The sequence below is a fragment of the Pleurodeles waltl genome, chromosome 3_1 (assembly GCF_031143425.1).
Source record: "Pleurodeles waltl isolate 20211129_DDA chromosome 3_1, aPleWal1.hap1.20221129, whole genome shotgun sequence".
NCBI lineage: Eukaryota > Metazoa > Chordata > Amphibia > Caudata > Salamandridae > Pleurodeles > Pleurodeles waltl.
Genome location: NC_090440.1, coordinates 1,451,363,518 through 1,451,387,047, shown reverse-complemented (window position 1 = coordinate 1,451,387,047; position 23,530 = coordinate 1,451,363,518). Strand labels below are relative to the sequence as shown.

Below are 23,530 nucleotides of genomic sequence, written 5' to 3'. Positions count from 1 at the left end.
CCAATGTGAAAGTGGCCTTCACCTAAATTCCTAGTTAAAAAGGTGTCTATGACACTTTTTCACATCCAACTTTCACACTTACTCCAACATGTTATTGCAAACTGAGAAATTGTGTAAATTGGGAATGTGAAAAACCGCTGGTTATGTTTGTGGCTACCCTTATAGTTACCATCTGGTGGGAGATCACAACATTCGCTTTGTTCACCGAGGCTCCAGGCAAAGCGATTTTCTTGTTTCTTGCCCTAACTCTTAACATTGTACAGGAAGTGGGAAGAGGGGGCACTATTGGTGGGTTTTAGATGACCATAGAATGGATTCGATATTGGAAAACCTATCAGATCCTGACTCTGTGTCACATGTTTGTGAATCCGGCCCTAAATCCAGCTCTTTATGGTCCTAAGTTTATTTAAAAATTAAAAAAACATGTTGCAAATGTTGTCATTCTACACCTAATACTTACCAAAAGCTTGCGAGTGTACCCTTACAGTCATGATGAAAATTAAGGCCGCATACTTGATGCCAAATCACACGTGCTCTGCAAAAGACACCTGTTGTTGAAAAGATACCTGGTTCGCATTCCACTCACTGAGCAGTCACTCTGCTGCCTGTTTTCCTGCTGTGTTTATTGTGGTTGCCATGCAGCATGTGCGCGGTGTCCAGGAAGTGATGTGAGCCAATGTGGAGTTTCGTCTCTTCAAGCTTCACCAACAAGCCGCAAGACATCGGCTTTGCCAAGCTGTTTCCAATAATGTGGTGTCAGCCCACAGACTGAAGGCAGCAGGTCCCTACATACACAGATGATTTCAGGTTTGTCGTTTTACCCTTATGGTGTTCTTCATCGTCTTTCTGTCCTGTTTTATACGGGCACCTTCTCTAATACGCTTTATATTATAGCTTGTTCTACTTGGCATTGCATAGTTTATGTTTTTTAAATGTCACATAGATGAAAAAGGACCTTGCAGACGCTGTACTATTTTAGTGTGAAAGAGTGTAAGAGATGTGTTTCTCTTTGAAGGTAGATGTTAATTCTGATCCTTGGATGGTTTTCGCACGATCAAAACGAGAGTATTACAGCGTATAAAATATATATCGTAATATCAGATCGTGGTTGCTTTATATTATGTAATCATCATCTATAAGAACTGGCATCTGACGCAATGCACGTCACATTCTGGGAAACGTAACTTCCGTCTCTTATGTTCTTTAGTCATGGGCTTTTAGTAAGATTGCTATACCTCTTTGTAACTCAAAATGTATTTATGTAGAAAGCAACTGTGTACTGCCCTCTCCCAACCGGGTGTTCCCAGTCCTTTTTTTTTCATCATAGTAGGCCTTCTGTAATCCAATCTACCCACACATACAAACACACCGTGTTGGCACGAGAATGTACTCTGCAAGGCGTGCAGTTGTATTCCCCAGGCCTGGGTACCCAACTGGAGTAATTGGCATTCATTTTTTGATTTTGGCCCCAGCCTCACACTAATCTTGTGTGTGCATGAAGGCCTATGTCTGTCCCTTAAAATTAGTGAAATACTGAATCTATCCTGTGACTTGGAGAGACGCACCAAGTAGACTACCATCCCTGTTATGGGTTTAGCATTTTGTGAATTAGCAGTTCTGCAGCACACACTGACAGAGGAAAATGCCTCAGGGGATTGTTTTTGTGTAGGAAGGTGGCCCTTCCTGTAAAAAAGAATCCTTCTTACAACACAGGCACCCTTGCACCATCGTGCAAGCGTGCCAGCATTGGAGCTAGGCATCACATTGTGCACCAGCGTTGGGACAAGGCAGGAATGTACCTTATTCATTTGGAATATGGCACATTCCTGACCTTTTGCTATCACACTGCACAGTGCAGCAGGGTGACTTGCGGCCTTGCGCTGCGTGGTTTCTACGTAAATATGCCCCTGACTGTAGTAAAGGGAAAGAAACATAACACCGCCAAACTTAATGGGGATACAAGGGAATGGGATTTTCTCCATACAAAATGTTTTCTTCCCCAAGTAAAAAAAAAAAAAAAATGCAACACAAATTAAAAAATGTGGAACTGGCTGTCACCAATATGTAACTGTATTGTGTGTGCAATGGCACATTAACCCCTTCGCTGCCAGGCCTTTTCCCCCTCCTGTGCCAGGCCCTTTTTTGCCTATTTGGGGCAGTTCGCGCTTAGGCCCTCATAACTTTTTGTCCACATAAGCTAACCAAGCCAAATTTGCGTCCTTTTTTTCCAACATCCTAGGGATTCTAAAGGTACCCAGACTTTGTGGGTTCCCCTGAACGAGGCCAAGAAATTGGCCAAAATACAGTGAAAATTTCGTTTTTTTCAAAAAAATTGGAAAAAGGGGCTGCAGAAGAAGGCTTGTGGTTTTTCCCCTGAAAATGGCATCAACAAAGGGTCTGCGGTGCTAAACTCAGCAGCTTCCCAGCTTTCAGGAACAGGCAGACTTGAATCCGAAAACCCAATTTTTCAACACAATTTTGGCATTTTACTGGGGCATACCCCATTTGTGCACTTTTTTGTGCTTTCAGCCTCCTTCCAGTCAGTGACAGGAATGGGTGTGAAACCAATGCTGGATCCCAGAAACCTAAACATTTCTGAAAAGTAGACAAAATTCTGAATTCAGCAAGGGGTCATTTGTGTAGATCCTACAAGGGTTTCCTACAGAAAATAACAGCTGAAAAAGAAAAATATTGAAATTGAGGTGAAAAAAACATCAATTTTTCTCTACGTTTTACTCTGTAACTTTTCCCTGCAATGTTAGATTATCGAAAGCAATATACCGTTACGTCTGCTGGACTCCCCTGGTTGCGGGGATATATAGGGTTTGTAGGTTCATCAAGAACCCGAGGAACCCAGAGCCAATAAATGAGCTGCACCCTGCAGTGCGTTTTCATTCTATACCGGGTATACAGCAATTCATTTGCTGAAATATAAGGAGTAAAAAATTGCTATCAAGAAAACCTTTGCATTTCCAAAAAGGGCACAAGATAAGGTGTTGAGGAGCAGTGGTTATTTGCACATCTCTGAATTCCGGGGTGACCATAGTAGCACGTGAATTACAGGGAATTTCTCAAATAGATGTCTTTTTTACACACACTCCTATATTTGGAAGGAAAAAATGTAGAGAAAGACAAGGGGCAATAGTACTTGTTTTGCTAATCTATGTTCCCCCAAGTTTCCCGATAAAAATGGTACCTCACTTGTGTGGGTAGGCCTAGCACCCGCGACAGGATATGCCCCAAAACACAACGTGGACACATCACAGAAAACAGAGCTGTTTTTAGCAAAGTGACTACCTGTAGATTTTGGCCTCTAGCTCAGCCGCCACCTAGGGAAACCTACCAAACCTGTGCATTTCTGAAAACTAGAGACCTAGGGGAATCCAAGGAGGGGTGACTTGTGTGGCTCGGACCAGGTTCTGTTACCCAGAATCCTTTGCAAACCTCAAAATTTGGCTAAAAAAACACATGTTCCTCACACTTCTGTGGCAGAAAGTTCTGGAATCTGAGAGGAGCCACAAATTTCCTTCCACCCAGCGTTCCCCCACGTCTCCCGATAAAAATGATACCTCACTTGTGTGGGTAGGCCTAGCACCCGCGACAGGATATGCCCCAAAACACAACGTGGACACATCACAGAAAACAGAGCTGTTTTTAGCAAAGTGACTACCTGTAGATTTTGGCCTCTAGCTCAGCCGCCACCTAGGGAAACCTACCAAACCTGTACATTTCTGAAAACTAGAGACCTAGGGGAATCCAAGGAGGGGTGACTTGTGTGGCTCGGACCAGGTTCTGTTACCCAGAATCCTTTGCAAACCTCAAAATTTGGCTAAAAAAAACACATGTTCCTCACATTTCTGTGGCAGAAAGTTCTGGAATCTGAGAGGAGCCACAAATTTCCTTCCACCCAGCGTTCCCCCACGTCTCCCGATAAAAATGATACCTCACTTGCGTGGGTAGGCCTAGCGCCGGCGACAGGAAACACCCCAAAGCGCAACGTGGACACATCCTAAATTTTGGAAAAAAACAGAGGTGTTTTTTGCGAAGTGCCTACCTGTAGATTTTGGCCTCTAGCTCAGCCGGCACCTAGGGAAACCTACCAAACCTGTGCATTTCTGAAAACTAGAGACCTAGGGGAATCCAAGGAGGGGTGACTTGCGGGGCTCGGACCAGGTTCTGTTACCCAGAATCCTTTGCAAACCTCAAAATTTGGCTAAAAAAACACATGTCCCTCACATTTCTGTGGCAGAAAGTTCTGGAATCTGAGAGGAGCCACAAATTTCCTTCCACCCAGCGTTCCCCCACGTCTCCCGATAAAAATGATACCTCACTTGTGTGGGTAGGCCTAGCGCCCGCGACAGGATATGCCCCAAAACACAACGTGGACATATCACAGAAAACAGAGCTGTTTTTAGCAAAGTGACTACCTGTAGATTTTGGCCTCTAGCTCAGCCGCCACCTAGGGAAACCTACCAAACCTGTGCATTTCTGAAAACTAGAGACCTAGGGGAATCCAAGGAGGGGTGACTTGCGGGGCTCGGACCAGGTTCTGTTACCCAGAATCCTTTGCAAACCTCAAAATTTGGCTAAAAAAACACATGTTCCTCACATTTCTGTGGCAGAAAGTTCTGGAATCTGAGAGGAGCCACAAATTTCCTTCCACCCAGCGTTCCCCCACGTCTCCCGATAAAAATGATACCTCACTTGCGTGGGTAGGCCTAGCGCCGGCGACAGGAAACACCCCAAAGCGCAACGTGGACACATCCTAAATTTTGGAAAAAAACAGAGGTGTTTTTTGCGAAGTGCCTACCTGTAGATTTTGGCCTCTAGCTCAGCCAGCACCTAGGGAAACCTACCAAACCTGTGCATTTCTGAAAACTAGAGACCTAGGGGAATCCAAGGAGGGGTGACTTGCGGGGCTCGGACCAGGTTCTGTTACCCAGAATCCTTTGCAAACCTCAAAATTTGGCTAAAAAAACACATGTCCCTCACATTTCTGTGGCAGAAAGTTCTGGAATCTGAGAGGAGCCACAAATTTCCTTCCACCCAGCGTTCCCCCACGTCTCCCGATAAAAATGATACCTCACTTGTGTGGGTAGGCCTAGCGCCCGCGACAGGATATGCCCCAAAACACAACGTGGACATATCACAGAAAACAGAGCTGTTTTTAGCAAAGTGACTACCTGTAGATTTTGGCCTCTAGCTCAGCCGCCACCTAGGGAAACCTACCAAACCTGTGCATTTCTGAAAACTAGAGACCTAGGGGAATCCAAGGAGGGGTGACTTGCGGGGCTCGGACCAGGTTCTGTTACCCAGAATCCTTTGCAAACCTCAAAATTTGGCTAAAAAAACACATGTTCCTCACATTTCTGTGGCAGAAAGTTCTGGAATCTGAGAGGAGCCACAAATTTCCTTCCACCCAGCGTTCCCCCACGTCTCCCGATAAAAATGATACCTCACTTGTGTGGGTAGGCCTAGCGCCCGCGACAGGATATGCCCCAAAACACAACGTGGACATATCACAGAAAACAGAGCTGTTTTTAGCAAAGTGACTACCTGTAGATTTTGGCCTCTAGCTCAGCCGCCACCTAGGGAAACCTACCAAACCTGTGCATTTCTGAAAACTAGAGACCTAGGGGAATCCAAGGAGGGGTGACTTGCGGGGCTCAGACCAGGTTCTGTTACCCAGAATCCTTTGCAAATCTCAAAATTTGGCTAAAAAAACACATGTTCCTCACATTTCTGTGGCAGAAAGTTCTGGAATCTGAGAGGAGCCACAAATTTCCTTCCACCCAGCGTTCCCCCACGTCTCCCGATAAAAATGATACCTCACTTGTGTGGGTAGGCCTAGCGCCCGCGACAGGATATGCCCCAAAACACAACGTGGACATATCACAGAAAACAGAGCTGTTTTTAGCAAAGTGACTACCTGTAGATTTTGGCCTCTAGCTCAGCCGCCACCTAGGGAAACCTACCAAACCTGTGCATTTCTGAAAACTAGAGACCTAGGGGAATCCAAGGAGGGGTGACTTGCGGGGCTCGGACCAGGTTCTGTTACCCAGAATCCTTTGCAAATCTCCAAATTTGGCTAAAAAAACACATGTTCCTCACATTTCTGTGGCAGAAAGTTCTGGAATCTGAGAGGAGCTACAAATTTCCTTCCACCCAGCGTTCCCCCAAGTCTCCCGATAAAAATGATACCTCACTTGCGTGGGTAGGCCTAGCGCCGGCGACAGGAAACACCCCAAAGCGCAACGTGGACACATCCTAAATTTTGGAAAAAAACAGAGGTGTTTTTTGCAAAGTGCCTACCTGTAGATTTTGGCCTCTAGCTCAGCCGGCACCTAGGGAAACCTACCAAACCTGTGCATTTCTGAAAACTAGAGACCTAGGGGAATCCAAGGAGGGGTGACTTGCGGGGCTCGGACCAGGTTCTGTTACCCAGAATCCTTTGCAAACCTCAAAATTTGGCTAAAAATACACATGTTACTCACATTTCTGTGGCAGAAAGTTCTAGAATCTGAGAGGAGCCACAAATTTCCTTCTACCCAGCGTTCCCCCAAGTCTCCCGATAAAAATGATACCTCACTTGTGTGGGTAGGACTAGCGCCCACGAAAGGAAAGGGCCCAAAACACAACGTGGACACATCACATTTTTTTATAAAAAGCAGTGCCTACCTGTGGATTTTGGCCTGTAGCTCAGCCGACACCTGAGGAAACCTAGCAAACCAGTGCATTTTTGAAAACTAGAAACCCAGGGGAATCCAAGATGGGGTGACTTGCGGGGCTCTGACCAGGTTATGTTACCCAGAATCCTTTGCAAACATCAAAATTTGGCCCAAAAAACACTTTTTCCTCTCATTTCGGTGACAGAAAGTTCTGGAATCTGAGAGGAGCCACAAATTTCCTTCCACCCAGCGTTCCCCTATGTCTCTCGATAAAAATGGTACATCACTTCTGTGGGTAGGCCTAGCGCCCACAAAAGGAAATAGCCCAAAACACAAAGTGGAAACAACATATTTTTTCGCAGAAAACAGAGGTGTTTTTTGCAAGGTGCCTACCTGTGGTGTTTGGCCTGTAGCTCAGCCGGCCCCAGGGGGTGGGGGGGGCAGAAATGCCCTAAAATAAATTTGCCCCCCAACCCCCACCCTCCCCCGCCGGGAGCGACCCTTGCCTACGGGGTCGCTCCCCCTGCGTGACATTGGCACCAAAAAACAAATCCCCGGTGCCTAGTGGTTTCTGCCCCCTTGGGGGCAGGTTGACCTAAACTCAGCTAATCTGCCCCCAAGGGGGGCAGAAATGGCCTAAATACAATTTGTCCCCCAGGGGAGCGACTTTTGCCTGATGGGTCGCTCCCCATCTCTAAAAAAAAAAAACAAAGAAAAAAAAAAAGAAAAAAAAGAAAAATTCCCCTGGCGCCTAGAGGTTTCTGCCCCCCCCCGGGGGCAGATCGGCCTAATGATAGGCCGATCTGCCCCCCGGGGGGGCAGAAATGGCCTAAAATAAATTTGCCCCCCCAACCCCCATCCCCCCCCCGGGAGCGACCCTTGCCTACGGGGTCGCTCCCCCTGCGTGACATTGGCGCCAAAAAACAAATCCCCGGTGCCTAGTGGTTTCTGCCCCCTTGGGGGCAGATTGACCTAAAATTGGGCAATCTGCCCCCAGGGGGGCAGAAATGGTCTAAATACAATTTGCCCCCCCAGGGGAGCGACCCTTGCCTGATGGGTCGCTCCCCATCTCTAAAAAAAGAAACAACAAAAAAAAAACACACACAAAAAAAATTGCCCTGGCGCCTAGAGTGTTCTGCCCACCCCCCGGGGGCAGTTCGGCCTAATAATAGGCCGATCTGTCCCCCGGGGGGGCAGAAATGGCCTAAAATAAATTTGCCCCCCCAACCCCCACCCCCCCCCCCCCGGGAGCGACCCTTGCCTACGGGGTCGCTCCCCCTGCGTGACATTGGCGCCAAAAAACAAATCCCCGGTGCCTAGTGGTTTCTGCCCCCTTGGGGGCAGATTGACCTAAAATTGGCCAATCTGCCCCCAGGGGGGCAGAAATGGTCTAAATACAATTTGCCCCCCCAGGGGAGCGACCCTTGCCTGATGGGTCGCTCCCCATCTCTAAAAAAAGAAACAACAAAAAAAAAAAAACACAAAAAAAAAATTGCCCTGGCGCCTAGAGTGTTCTGCCCCCCCCCCCCCGGGGGCAGTTCGGCCTAATAGGCCGATCTGACCCCCGGGGGGGCAGAAATGGCCTAAAATAAATTTGCCCCCCCGGGAGCGACCCTTGCCTACGGGGTCGCTCCCCCTGCGTGACATTGGCGCCAAAAAACAAATCCCCGGTGCCTAGTGATTTCTGCCCCCTTGGGGGCAGATTGACCTAAAATTGGCCAATCTGCCCCCAGGGGGGCAGAAATGGTCTAAATACAATTTGCCCCCCCAGGGGAGCGACCCTTGCCTGATGGGTCGCTCCCCATCTCTAAAAAAAGAAACAACAACAACAAAAAAAACACCTAAAAAAAATTGCCCTGGCGCCTAGAGTGTTCTGCCCCCCCCCCCCGGGGGCAGTTCGGCCTAATAATAGGCCGATCTGTCCCCCGGGGGGGCAGAAATGGCCTAAAATAAATTTGCCCCCCCAACCCCCACCCCCCCCCCCCGGAGCGACCCTTGCCTACGGGGTCGCTCCCCCTGCGTGACATTGGCGCCAAAAAACAAATCCCCGGTGCCTAGTGATTTCTGCCCCCTTGGGGGCAGATTGACCTAAAATTGGCCAATCTGCCCCCAGGGGGGCAGAAATGGTCTAAATACAATTTGCCCCCCCCAGGGGAGCGACCCTTGCCTGATGGGTCGCTCCCCATCTCTAAAAAAAGAAACAACAAAAAAAAAACACACACAAAAAAAATTGCCCTGGCGCCTAGAGTGTTCTGCCCCCCCCCGGGGGCAGTTCGGCCTAATAATAGGCCGATCTGTCCCCCTGGGGGGCATAAATGGCCTAAAATAAATTTGCCCCCCCCAACCCCCAACCCCCCCCCCCCCCCCGGGAGCGACCCTTGCCTACGGGGTCGCTCCCCCTGCGTGACATTGGCGCCAAAAAACAAATCCCCGGTGCCTAGTGGTTTCTGCCCCCTTGGGGGCAGATTGACCTAAAATCGGCCAATCTGCCCCCAGGGGGGCAGAAATGGTCTAAATACAATTTGCCCCCCAGGGGAGCGACCCTTGCCTGATGGGTCGCTCCCCATCTCTAAAAAAAAAAAAAAGAACAAAAAATAAAAACACAAAAAAAAAATTTGCCCTGGCGCCTAGAGGTTTCTTCCCCCCCTGGGGGCAGATCGGCCTAATAATAGGCCGATCTGCCCCCAGGGGGGGCAGAAATGGCCTAAAATAAATTCCCCTCCCCCCCAGGGAGCGACCCTTGCCTAAGTGGTCGCTCCCTTTGCGTGAAATTCACGCAAAGAAAAAACTCCCTGGTGTCTAGTGGTTTCTACCCCCCTTGGGGGCAGATTGGCCTCATCAAAATAGGCCAATCTGCCCCCAAGGGGGGCAGAAATGGGCAAAATATAATTTTCCCCCAAGGGGAGCGACCCTTGCCTAAGGGGTCGCTCCCCACCAAAAAAAAAAAAAATGAAACAAAAAAAAAAAAAATGGTCCCTGGTGCCTAGAGGTTTCTGCCCCCCCTGGGGGCAGATCGGCCTAATAGTAGGCCGATCTGCCCCCAGGGGGGGCAGAAAAGGCCTTCCCGAAAATATGCCCCCCTGGGAGCGACCCTTGCCCAAGGGGTCGCTCCCTTTTGTCAATAACAATAAAAAATAAAAAAAATCCCTGGTGTCTAGTGGTTTCTACCCCCCTTGGGGGCAGATTGGCCTCATCAAAATAGGCCAATCTGCCCCCAAGGGGGGCAGAAATGGCCAAAATATAATTTTCCCCCAAGGGGAACGACCCTTGCCTAAGGGGTCGCTCCCCACCTCAATAAAAAAAAAATGAAAAAAAAAATAAAATAAAATAAAAAAATGGTCCCTGGTGCCTAGAGGTTTCTGCCCCCCCTGGGGGCAGATCGGCCTAATAAGGCCGATCTGCCCCCAGGGGGGGCAGAAAAGGCCTTTTCAAAAAAATGCCCCCCCTGGGAGCGACCCTTGCCCAAGGGGTCGCTCCCTTTTGTCAATTTCTACGAAAAAAAAAAAAATCCCTGGTGTCTAGTGGGGTTTCAAAAACCGGATTGCAAGCAATCCGGCTTTTGAAACCCTCGGAGGGACTTCAAAGGGAAGGAAATACTTTTCCTTCCCTTTGAAGCCCCTCCGGGCCTCCCAAGTGATTGAAAAAGAAATGCATTTGCATTTCTTTTTCAATCGCGCTGGAAGCAGAGCTTCCAGCGCGACGAGGGAGGCCCCTGTGACACATCAGCGCGCGCGCGCGCGCTGATGTCACAGGGGGGGGTGGGGGGGGGTCGGGGGTGGAAGGGGAAGGTCTTCCCCTTCCATCCCCGACTTGGGGGGGGAAGGGGGGTGCACGGGGGGCGCGCTAGCGCGCCCCCAAGTTCCCCTGTGCCATGGACGAGATGATCTCGTCCAAGGCACAGGGGAACTGTAGCCTTGGACGAGATCATCTCGTCCAAGGCACAGAAGAGGTTAAAGAAATCTCAATTTATAAAAATGTCACATGACATAGTCAATAGTATGCTTGGAAAGATTTGGCTGGCATCACTTTCTATGCTACCAGAAATGTTTGTGAGTGTTAGACCTGGCATCATTGGCGTGGTATCCCCTGACTTTTTGCCTCAACTTCCTAGGTTGTTGCTATGTGCTGGACTCTGTTTTTGCTGTTTTTGTTACTCTGGGCACTCTAGCACTGCTGACAGTGTTAAAGTGTGCTAACACGTCCCTCTATGATAATTTATTACACATCAGGACTCGTTTTAGGCCAATTAATCTTTTGACCCAGTTGAGAGACACCTTAGGACGAGATAGCTAATCAATATGTCAATCAATACGTCAATAATGTCATCAGTATTTATCACAACAATGCATTTCACTTTAGTCAAAGACATTAATCAACTCAGGAGTTGGTACCTAGAAAGGAAAAGCAAACAGACAAATCACAATTTCATTGTCATAGTTACCCTCCAAGATTTGGGTCAGCAGTCAGGTTCGGTCTTCGTCTTCAGGACATCAGTTGATTCACCGTCAGTCAAAACTCAGCTCCCAGGGAAAAAGGGGCACTTCCCTCATAAGGAGGTAAAGTGTAAAAATGGCAATCTAAGGACAAGGATGGTTTAAGTGAAACCAATAAGTCACCAAACAGAGTGACGAAGTTTCTGGATCAAATCGACAGCATTTCCCTAACCAATCTCTCTGGCTCCCCGTGTCATGGGTTTTTATCCCTTTTTCGTTGTACATTCCCCTAAAACTTAATTGGATGACTGTTGCACCCCACTATCTTTAGCCAATTGAAAACAGATTATGGGGGTCATTCTGACCTCGGCGGTAAAAGGCCCTTACCGCCGGTCAGAAGTCCGCCATTCTACCGCCGCGGCCGCGGTAAACCGCCACGGTCATTCTGACCACCAACTGTGAAACCGCCAACAATCTGACATCCAAGGAAGGCCGCCTCATCAGCGGGCCGCGGAAAACTGGAGATGACCAAACCTCCACCGTCACGCCAACATAAACACGCCCATGCCATTCTGACCCACGAATCCACGCGGCGGTCTTTCAACCGCGGTATTCCATTGGCGGTACACACCGCCGCTGTCAAAATACACACACAGCTCCAAAACACTGCCACATTGGACAATTTGAAATACACACACCTGACACACATACAAACAACACTCCCACACATCCAATGAACTATAAAACACACACCCACATCACCCACAAACCCCCACTAGTTGGAAATCGGAGAGAAGGCGATAGAGATAGAGATAGAGAGAGCGAGCACAGCAATCGAAAACCCCAACACACACAGGAACCCAACTTCATCACCCACACCACATTTACGCACACATCACCACATATCACCACGCACATCACCACAAACACCACCCCACACCTCATCCACACCACCCAATGGCACCCCAAAGACACCCCAGGTTCTCGGACCAAGAACTCAGGGTCATGGTGGAGGAAATCATAAGGGTTGAGCCCCAGCTCTTCGGCACACAGGTGCAGCACACCACTATAGCAAGGAAGGCTGAGCTATGGCAAAGGATCGTAGACAGGGTCAACGCTGTGGGACAGCATCCCAGAAATCGGGAAGATATCAGAAAGCGATGGAACGACCTATGGGGGAAGGTGCGCTCGATGGTGTCGCGACACAACATCGCTGTGCAGAAGACTGGCGGCGGACCCCCACCCACTCCACCCCAATTCACAGCATGGGAGCAAGAGGTGGTAAACATCCTGCATCCTGATGGCCTCGCTGGAGTACACGGAGGAATGGACTCTGGTAAGTCGAATCTCAACTACTTCACCCCCCCCCCAACCACCAGCATGCCAACCCCCCCCACCCCTAATCTCAACCCCCCAGCACACAACCTCCCTGCCAATGTCTCACCAGCACAACCCACCCTAAACAACACCAACCCCTGAATGCCAACACAAACCATAGACAGCCACCACCAAAGCATGACCATTGCACATACCCATACACCCCCCCCCACCACCCTCACAACACCTCCCACAAGGGAATGCCAGCACTGGGGGACAAGGGCACTCAAAATGCACACCATGGCACACACAGAAACAATAACCATACTCCTTTACCCCTGCAGGGCCCGAACGCCAACACACCGCCACGGAGGTTCTAGATTTGTCCATCCCACCCCCAGAACAGGCCCCCAGCGAGGACAGCAGCTCTGTCGACCTAGAACCTGATGACCAGCCCGGACCATCGGGGACCTCTGGACAGTCGGTTCCCCACACACAGACACAGGCCACAGCAGACCCAACCCCCTCTGGGAACACCAGCACAGCTCCCACCCAGCGGGCCCATGCATCTGTCTCGCGGACGCGTCAATCAGCGGTGTGTCCGCCACTACAGGGCACCCAGGCTGACCCAACACCCCAACAACAACAGGGACCTGGGGGCAGTGGTAGTGGGCACACCGTCCAGGGGACAGAGGCCCAGGGAAACAGGGCAACTGGGAGGGCTGCTGTGCCAGAGGGGGTTGACCGGCCCAGGGAACCCACTCTCCAAGAGGCCCTCACCACCATCATGGGAGCATACCATCACTCCCAGGAGACGATGGCGACGGTACTGGCCAGGTTCACCGAGATCCAGGCTCAGCAGGAGGAACGGTACATGGGGTTCAGCAATGAACTCAGGAACATCGCTACCGCTATGGGGACCATAGTCCAGGCCCTCAACCGGATAGAAACCACATTGCGGGACCATGTGGCACCACATAGGGCCCCTGTCACTAGCCAGGAACAGCCTACCACCTCCGCCGGCGCTAGTGGTCAGGAGGCCCCCACAGAACGACGGGCCACCAGAACCCCACCTCCTGCTGAAGAACAACCACCCCGCAAGAGGAACCTGAGATCTCAAAGGAAGACAGAGTAGGATGCCAAGACCCCCGCCAGCCTAAGATCCCCCCGGATGTCATTCCACTGTCCCACAGTGTCACCCTGTCCAACCTTGAACTGCCCCTGCTCCATCCTTCCACAGGCATATGGAAAATGCACCTGTGAAACTGAGAACTGGGCTCTGCCATGGACATAACTCCACCCTCACCCATCACCGTTTTAATATCATGTACCAATATCTAGCACTAAAAATAAATCACTCATTGCACTGAAATCATTCAGGAGTCAGCCTGTATTATTTACAAATGTATAACACATTACTGATCAATAATGTTCTGTTATTTTTGTGATGACAACATACCGATGTCAATAAGCATTAGTCCATGGGCTAACCAAGCAGAAGTCACGCAGTGGGTCATACAGCACTGAAAAGGGAAGGGAAAATCAAACATCAGTTTAAAAGAACTGGGGGGAAATACACAAAGTAAAGATGCAGGGGGCTTTCAGTAAATGTGAAATGGGGTGGGTGATTCTTACCTGTGTGCTACTGAAAATACTGTTGGATAACTCTGTCCCTGTTGTCTGGGTCCTCCTCTTCGTCTTCCTCCTCTTCACTCTCCGCAGGCTCCACAGCTGCTTCAACACCACCATCTGGACCATCCTCCTGCAGGAAAGGCACCTGATGTCGCAATGCCAGATTGTGAAGCATACAGCAGGCCACGATGATCTGGCACACCTTCTTTGGTGAGTACATCAGGGATCCCCCTGTCATATGCAGGCACCTAAACCTGGCCTTCAGGAGGCCAAAGGTTCTTTCTATGATCCTCCTAGTTCGCCCATGGGCCTCATTGTACCGTTCCTCTGCCCTGGTCCGGGGATTCCTCACTGGGGTCAATAGCCAAGGCAGGTTGGGGTAACCAGAGTCACCAATTAGCCACACACGTTGTCTCTGTAGCTGTTCCATCACATAAGGGATGCTGCTATTTCGCATCACATACGCGTCATGCACTGACCCAGGGAACTTGGCATTCACATGGGAGATGTACTGGTCAGCCAAACAGACCACCTGGACGTTCATAGAATGGTAACTTTTCCTGTTTCTGTACACCTGCTCATCGTCTTTTGGGGGTACTAAAGCCACATGGGTCCCATCAATGGCACCAATTATGTTGGGGATATGTCCAAGGGCATAAAAATCACCCTTCACAGTGGCCAAATCAACCTCCTCAGGGAATACAATGTAGCTCCGCATCTGTTTCGTCAGGGCAGACAACACTCTAGACAAAATTTTAGAAAACATAGGCTGAGACATTCCAGATGACATGGCCACTGTTGTCTGGAATGAGCCACTTGCCAAAAAATGGAGGACTGACAGAACCTGCACTAGAGGGGGAATTCCTGTGGGTTGGCGGATGGGGGACATCAGGGCTGGCTCCAGCTGGGCACACAGTTCATGTATAGTGGCTCGGTCAAGTCGGTATCGTAGTATGATATGGCGTTCTTCCATTGTCGACAGGTCCACCAGCGGTCCGTACACGCGAGGATTCATCCTTCTCCTCGCAAGTCCCAGCGGACGGTGCCTAGGAAGGACAACATGGAGCACAGAGTCAAGCAAATCACAGGTACGTTCACCACAGCATGTCGAGCACATGATTATCTATGTATTGAAAGGCGTGTATGTGTGGCAATGCAAGGCCTAGGCCTGTTTGACGCAGTACAAATTATGCCATGTGGGCCCTTGAAATGGCGGCTGCCTAACCTGTGAAGTGGGACAGTGGGATGTGAGGTCAATGCGCTGGCGTGGCACACCGTGGCGGTAGGCGGTCGAAGACCGCTATACGATGCCGCATTGGCTAACATTGAAGCCTATGGGTTTCAGGAGCCAATGACGAGGTGCGCCGGCGGTCGCGGTACGCACCGCCGCGGTACGCACAGCCGCGGGCGTGACCGCCATTTTCTATCTGCTTAATCACTCGAGACCTGATCATCCACAGGAGAGGACCTATACTGCAAGTGCTGCTGTGACCTCGGTCTGGAAGTGACAATGGCTGCTGCGACTGGGGAAAGGGCCCCTGCCTTCACGTCTGAGGAGTTGGAGAAACTTGTGGATGGGGTCCTCCCCCAGTATGCGTTACTCTACGGTCCTCCAGACCAACAGGTAAGTACACTGGGTGCACATTGAATGGGCTATGCCTGTGTGGAGTGGGGTGGATGTAAGTTGGTGGGGTGGGGGGCGAATGAGGAGTGCAACGCACGACAGATGAGAGCATGTGCCATATGGCAAGGTTGGGGAGGGGGGGCCAAACGCATCTAACATGCAGAAAATTGCTGAATTTTTCCTTCCCACCCTGTACATGTCAAGTAGGTCAGCGCCCATCAGAAAGTGGACATTTGGCGTGCCATCGCCAAGGAAGTCCGGGCCCTGGGGGTCCACGTCAGACGGGGCACCCACTGCCGCAAGAGGTGGGAGGACATCCGCCGCGGGACCAGGAAGACCGCTGAGTCACTGCTGGGGATGGCCTCCCAACCTAGGAGGGGTGCCAGTCGTACCCTGACCCCCCTGATGTCCCGGATCCTGGCGGTGGCCTACCCTGATTTGGATGGGCGCTTGAGGACATCACAGCAGACACAAGGGGGTGAGTATCAGCACATTCTGCTATCTCTCTGCGCAGTGGAGGCGTCTGGGTGGGGGAGGAGGGTTGTAGGTGACATTAGGTCAGGGCGCTTTCTGTAGTGTAGTCCTCTCCTTTAGGCATGGCCCTGTGCTCCCGGCCCCCACCTCTGTAGGGTGACAAGTACAGCTATCGATGGTCCAGCATCACACATGTGCGCGTTTGTCGTCTCTAGACCTGTTGTCCTAGTCAGAAGTACTGAGTAGTGTACCCCGAATGCGCGGCTTAGTGCATAAGGCTCCTGTGTCTGTCCTCTCCGCCAACGGTGTTGACATTGCATGCACTCAACCTGGTCTTCGTTTTTCTCCCCCCACCCTTCTTCTTCATCTTCTTGTGCATGTGTGCATTAGCATCATCAGGCGGAGGAGAATTGGCATCGGAGCACGAGGGAGCTGCAAGTCACAAGGCCCCGGTGGGACCAGGAACAGACACCGAGGGCACCAGTGATCCGGAGGGCGAGGGGAGCACCACAACGGGGACCGGTGGTGACACCAGCGACACCGACACGTCCTCGGATGGGAGCTCCCTAGCGGTGGCGGCAACATCCGGGCCCCCCGCCTCTACAGGTACAGCTGCCACCCAGCGCACCAGCCCGCCCTCCCAGCAGCCCCTCAGCCTACGCTCCGTGCCCGCTCGCCCAGGAAGGCGGGCGTCTCCTTCGCCCCAGGCACCTCAGCCCCTGCCCCTGTTACCCCTGCTGCCCTCAGTGAGGAGGTCATTGACCTCCTTCAGACCATCATTGTTGGGAAGACTACCCTTTTGAATGCCATCCAGGGGGTAGAAAGGGAGGTGCATCGGAGCAATGCCTACCTGGAGGGCATTCATTCGGGTCAGGCTGCCCATCAACGATCGTTCAATGCTCTGGCCTCAGCACTGACGGCAGCCATTGTCCCTGTTTCCAGCCTCCCTCTTCTGACTGCCTCCACCCTGTCTCTGTCTCCTGTTCCTCAGCCTATCCCATCCACACCATCAGACCAGCCTGCACACACCTCAACACCCAAGGGCAGCTCATCCAGACACAAGCACCACAGAACCCACAAGCATTCACGCAAGCAACACCCAGATGCAGACATTCCAACAGTCACTACCACCTCTGTGTCCCCCTCCTCCTCGTCTCCCTCCTCCCTCCCTGTGACGTCTACACTCACACCTGCATGCACACCACCATCAGCCAGTGCTTCCATCACCAGCACACCCTCCAGTACAGTCCGCACACGTGCAGTCACCACCCCCACTACCATTTACACGTCCCCTGTGTCCTCTCCCACTGTGTCTGTCACCCCCTCTTCCAAGACACACAAACGCAGGCAGACACCCACCCAACAGCCATCCACCTCACGACAGCCTCCAGCACAAGCACCTGCACCCAAAGACAGCACACCTGACTCTCCTACAACCACATCCTCTTCCTCCACTCCCATCACCACTTCTCCTACCCTTTACCTTGGTCCTAAAAAAGTTTTCCTCGCTAATCTTGACCTCTTTCCCTCCACTGACCCACCCCCTCCATCTGCAAAGAGTCCCAAGAGCACCTCAGCCACCACCAGCCCAGCTTCGAGTGTCACTGTGGTGCATAGGTTCTGGAGTCCACCCTTTGCCAGCAGTGACACTTCAATCAGCAGCAAGGGGACAGCCAGCCCCCCCCCCCAGGCAAGAGGACCAGGAAACTAAAGGGCCGCCGTGAGAGGACTGACACGGCTGCCCCCAAGGAGCAAAGTTCGCCAATTCACCAGCCACAACATCTAGGGGAGGCAAGGGCCCGAGAGCCCCATCTAAGGAGCGAAAGGGCAGCAGGGCGGAGAAGTCTGCCAGCAGTGGCGCGGAGCAGGAGGGGCCCACAAGCCCCATCCCGGGTGTTAGGGAGGACACCAAAGGGCCCAGGACTCCGTCACCGAAGGGTCCAGCAACAGCACGGTCGGAGGGCGACTGAGCAGGGAGTCCAGGCCAGGTCTGGCTCCCTTGACTTACTGGACGAGCACCGCTGAAGAGGGCCCCGCCGTGCAGAAGAGCACCGCTGAAGAGGGCCCCGCCATGCAGAAGAGCACCGCTGAACAGGGCCCCGCCGTGCAGAAGAGCACCGCTGAACAGGGCCCTGCCGTGCAGAAGAGCACCGCTGAACAGGGCCCCGCCGTCTCAAGCACCGCTCCGCTGGGCCCTTCCTGTCAAGCACCGCTCCGCTGGGCCCCGCCGTCTCAAGCACCGCTCCGCTGGGCCCCGCCGTCTCAAGCACCGCTCCGCTGGGCCCCGCCGTCTCAAGCACCGCTCCGCTGCGCCCCGCCGTCTCAAGCACCGCTCCGCTGGGCCCTTCCTGTCAAGCACCGCTCCGCTGGGTCCTTCCTGTCAAGCACCGCTCCGCTGGGCCCCGCCGTCTCAAGCACCGCTCCGCTGGGCCCCGCCGTCTCAAGCACCGCTCCGCTGGGCCCCGCCGTCTCAAGCACCGCTCCGCTGGGCCCTTCCTGTCAAGCACCGCTCCGCTGGGCCCCGCCGTCTCAAGCACCGCTCCGCTGGGCCCTTCCTGTCAAGCACCGCTCCGCTGGGCCCTTCCTGTCAAGCACCGCTCCGCTGGGCCCCGCCGTCTCAAGCACCGCTCCGCTGGGCCCCGCCGTCTCAAGCACCGCTCCGCTGGGCCCTTCCTGTCAAGCACCGCTCCGCTGGGCCCCGCCATCTCAAGCACCGCTCCGCTGGGCCCCGCCGTCTCAAGCACCGCTCCGCTGGGCCCTTCCTGTCAAGCACCGCTCTGCTGGGCCCCGCCGTCTCAAGCACCGCTCTGCTGGGCCCCGCCGTCTCAAGCACCGCTCCGCTGGGCCCTTCCTGTCAAGCACCGCTCCGCTGGGCCCCGCCGTCTCAAGCACCGCTTCGATGGGCCCCGCCGTCTCATGCACCACTGGCACAATGACAGTGCCGGATCTGTCTCGAGCTACTGTTCACGGTTCACTGTGCCCACCATGTCTCCTCCTTGACCGGTGGAGACTGTTATCCACCTGATGGACTGTGGCTTTGCACTCCCCAGGATGGCACAGTGGGCAAGCCACCCACTGTAGAGACTTGAGAGACTGTGGCTTTGCACTCCCCAGGATGGCACAGTGGGCAAGCCACCCACTGTAGAGACTTGAGAGACTGTGGCTTTGCACTCCCCAGGATGGCACAGTGGGCATGGTGGCCCCTTCGTGGATCTGGCGTCGTGGACTCATGTGGCTGTGGTGCCCCCCCCTTCCCTTCCCCCTGAGGTGCCTGTAGTTTTGTCATCAGATGCCCCTGCAGTGTTCTCTCCAAAGGACTCAGGTCTCCTGTGTGGGCTTTGCCCTTGTGTTGATACACTTTGGCCCACGGACACTTGGAATTTCGTTAGATGTGCAGGACTAATTGCCTCGGTTTATCGTATGCACTAAATATTCAATTTAATTTTTTGAATTGTTGTTGCTATTTGACCAGGACTTATCAGTGGTTTTTTTCCCCCATAAATTTCGAGTCACAATTTAATTATGTCCTTGATTTTTTCACGGGGTTTGGGTGGTGTCACTGTGACTTATTGCTCTGCATTGGTGTGTACATAGTTTGGGGGGGGGTTCGCATATGTGTGTGCCGTAACCTTTCGTCCTCCCCCCTCCCCTGTGTCGTAGGTGCAGTACACACCGTTGTCGTCTGCGCCGGCGTTCGTACTCGTGGTAGATGAGCAGGTAGACGAGAGCAGGTAGGATGTTTAATTCGGGTTCCATGCTGTCCTCCTTCCTCGTGGAGTGCGTAGAGGTGCGCGTTTTCCCGTTCGTAGTCTGTTTCCGCCGTGTTTTTATCGGCGGTGCTCCCGCCCCGGAAAAGGTGGCGGATTGGCCTCTCATAATAGTGTGGGCTGTACATTGTCTGCCGCCTGTCTGTTGGCGGTGACCGCCGCGCTGTTTGTTTGTACCGCCGTGGCGGTCGGAGTGTTAATGTGGCGGGCTGTGTTGGCGCTTCCCGCCAGGGTCAGAATTCCATTTTTTGGACCGCCGGCCTGTTGGCGGGTTGGCCGCCGCTTTATCACCGACCGCCAGGGTTAAAATCACCCCCTATGTCATTAAATCTTTCAGCCCACATTAATTCACAGACAGTTTATTGGTCCATATGATTGACGTCTTCAGAGGTGGCACGTCCGGTATGATTTCATCCTTCTGTAATTCTTTGCACATCTTTTGGTCAGTAGCTCCATTGTCTGTACCGGTTTGAGCGACCTTGTACATTACATTAATCTACACTGTTACATTTTTGCTAATACTTTTCTACAAGCCATATGAATTTCAGGAGAACGGATCTACTATGGTTACATTCAGCTTCTGGTTTGAAGAAAACAAGAGGTCATGTCCTTTTGCAAGTCAGCACACTGCACGTTAGGAAAAATACATTTAATATGAGAGCCAGGCAGCTAAGCTTCGGCTCATGCAAACTTAAGGCCTACAAGGTTTAATAACAAAACTTTAATAACATAATCATTAATAATTAGAATAAAACTATCCTTTAATATATAGTTCATCAACATTAGTCATTTTTATTAGTCCACGTATATATTGGCTGCCACTCCCCGTGGTCACATTTCAGATACACGTTTAAGCAAACGTAATAATACAGTTTCTATGCAGCATTATTGCACACTATTTCATAAACATCTTATGTTAATATAGATTATATAAGCTACGCTCTCTCAAGTGCAAGTGCTCCCTATGTGAAAATGTATATGTAATTGGCTTTTCCATGATTGGCATATTTAATTTACTAGTAAGTCCTTAGTAAAGTGCACTAGAGTTACCCAGGGCCTGTACATCAAATGCCACTAGTGGGCTTGCAGCACTGGTTGTGCCACTCACATTAGTAGCCCTGTAAACATGGATCAGACAAGCCACGGCAGTGTCTGTTTGTGCAGTTTTAATCTTCCGATTCGACTTGCAAGTGTACCCACTTCCCAGGCCTAAACCGTCCCTTTTTATACATATAAGGCACCCCTAAGGTGGGCAGGGTGCAGTGCATATTAAAGGTGGGACGTGCAATGATGTGTTTTACACGTCCTAACAGTGAAATACTGTTGCAAGGCCTATATCTCATAGGTTAACATGGGAGCTGCCTTTAAATATTCTTGAACTGCAGTTTCCCTTTGAGAGCAGATAGAGATCTGGAGTTAGGGATCTCTGAACTCACAATTTAAAAATGAATCTTTTACTGAAGTTGTTTTTTAGATTGTTAGTTTGAAAATGCCACTTTTAGGAAGTAGGCATTTTCTTGCTTTAACCATTCTTTGACTATGCCTGTTTGTGGATTCCCTATCTAGGTCAGACTGACAGCTGGGCTGTTTGTGCATCTCCTCTAGACAGTGGCACAAAGGGAGCTGGGGTGTAGCCTGCATATCCTGATGAGCCATCTGGGCTAGAGTGGCGGGAGGAGTGGTTACTTACACCTGAATGGGCTGTGCCTTCTCTCAGACAATGCAGTCTCCAACCCCCTGGTGTGTGTATGGGGCCAGGCCTGTGCAAGGCAGGATCCTGTAAACAACAGAGTCTTTTCTTTGAATTTGGGCAACTTCAAAAGCAGAAAGGTGTATATGTATTGGACCCAAAACCCCAGACTATAGATTTATTCAAGATTAGCTTCTGGAACCAAGAGGAACCTCGCCCAAGGAGAAGAGTTGAAGAGCTGAGGAGAAGTGCTACCCCTGCCTGTGCTTTGTTGGGCTATCCTACAGTTGCTGCTTCTGCCTGTGAAAGGGGACAAAGGCTGGGCTTTGTGGTATATCCCAGCTTGAGAAACAGCTCCAAGGGCATGGACTGAGCTTGCCTCTTGTTCTGAAGTCTCAGGGCCATCAAAGACTTCCTCTGCCAGCATCTGGACTCTCTGCTGAGACTCCTGCACTGCCAAGGGGCACCTAATCCAGTTCCTGGGCCCTTGAAAGGAGAAACTGGTGGAAAATCAGGAAGATCCAAGGAAACCGACTTTGGACGGCTCCAGACTGACGCCGCTGACAAATCCTGTGATGCCGCCTGCAACCAAAGCTGTGGTCCTTGCTGGAGTGCGACGGCCCCGCAGGCCTGACGCCGTTGCACCCTCGCTGAAGTTCACGACTCCGTGGAAGTTGCCGCCCCACATCATGGCTACCGGGAATCAACTCCGCTGGGAGTGCTCAGATCCAATGTTTCGCAACGATGCCGTCTCACCTCCACCGCTCCACAGCAAGGACCCAACGCCTCTTCGTGATGCCTCTGCTCTTTCGCTCCGCAGCATCAGAACCGCCGCCGCCTTGGATTCAGCGACGCCACGTTCCCCGACTCCATGCAATGGTCTGTTTCTACATTTTACTAAGGTGCTGTACGTGGGGGTCCATGTGACTCCGTAAACAGTGCCAGTGGCATCACATTGTGGGAAACGGCTCAGTTACAACGCCACTTAACATCAAATTGCAGCATTGGTGCTTCTAGACACTATTTTTTGTTTTTAATTGCTAAAGTCCTATTTTTTATTGTGTTTTGTGGATTTTTATTTTATTTGATCTTGTTTTGTTCAGATAATATGTGTGGTGTCAATCTTGTAGTGTTTCACTGTATTACTGTGTGTCTTGGTACAAATACTTTACACTTTGTTTCTCGGTTAAGCCTTTCTGCTTGTGCCAAGATACCAAGGGAGTGAGCGGGGGTTAACTGGGTGTGTTTCTCCTTTGCCCTGACTAGAGTGAGGGACGTTGCTTGGACAGGGTGTAACCTGACTGCCAACCAAAGACCCCATTTCTAACAGTGAGTAACAACATTTTTGTAGTAGTTTTGCTATAAGTGCAGAATTGCTCCAGTGTTTTGTGAACCAAGATGGTACTCTTCTGTACTTCTGGATCAGAGTACCAGAACTTTAAGAACCAAAGGCAGAAATTAAAACACATCTGCAGTGGTTTTCTATATTATTGTGGAATTCCAGATAATGTAATCAGTTTAAGATATAGACATTTCTGTACCATTCCAAGCCATTTTCTGGAGAAAAGTCTTGAAAATATCATTTGAACAAGAGTGCAGAATACCTGCTTGTATCATTATTCACTGAAATTCTTGTCAATCAATTAGAGACCCATTGTTAATTAATATCTCAAAGCATGTGAATCTATTAAAGTTTAACTGCTGGAGAAAATGCCACTTCTATTAGTGAGGCCAGAAGCAAAAGTTCACTTTTTCTACTGGGTCAAAACACCCAAGGATGAACTGACTAAGGCATTCTGAAAAATGCCTTCAAAGTATGCAGTACCTGCTTTAACCAGTAAGTTTTGCATATTTATATGGCTGTAACACTTATTATGCATTGTGCTGTATAGCTTTTAGCCTTTTGCAGGTTTAATCTCTGCCAC

At 51.0% G+C, this 23,530-nt stretch overlaps 1 protein-coding gene across 2 annotated transcripts in view; it reads left to right on the top strand.

Annotated features, from left to right (window-relative positions):
• The first annotated feature begins 679 nt into the window (after nucleotides 1-679).
• The window catches only part of LOC138283370 (uncharacterized), a 188,590-nt gene continuing 165,739 nt past the window's right edge, over nucleotides 680-23,530 (top strand). Inside the window, exons 1-2 of one of the 2 annotated variants that reach the window (XM_069221355.1) lie at nucleotides 690-807; nucleotides 22,872-22,934. Coding sequence is in view for 1 of the 2 variants with exons in the window: in XM_069221353.1 (XP_069077454.1) it covers nucleotides 798-807 (10 nt within the window). In the remaining variant the exon portion in view is untranslated. Of the gene's footprint in view, nucleotides 808-22,871; nucleotides 22,935-23,530 lie in introns of both variants that reach the window. The other variant, XM_069221353.1, reaches the window with a different exon arrangement.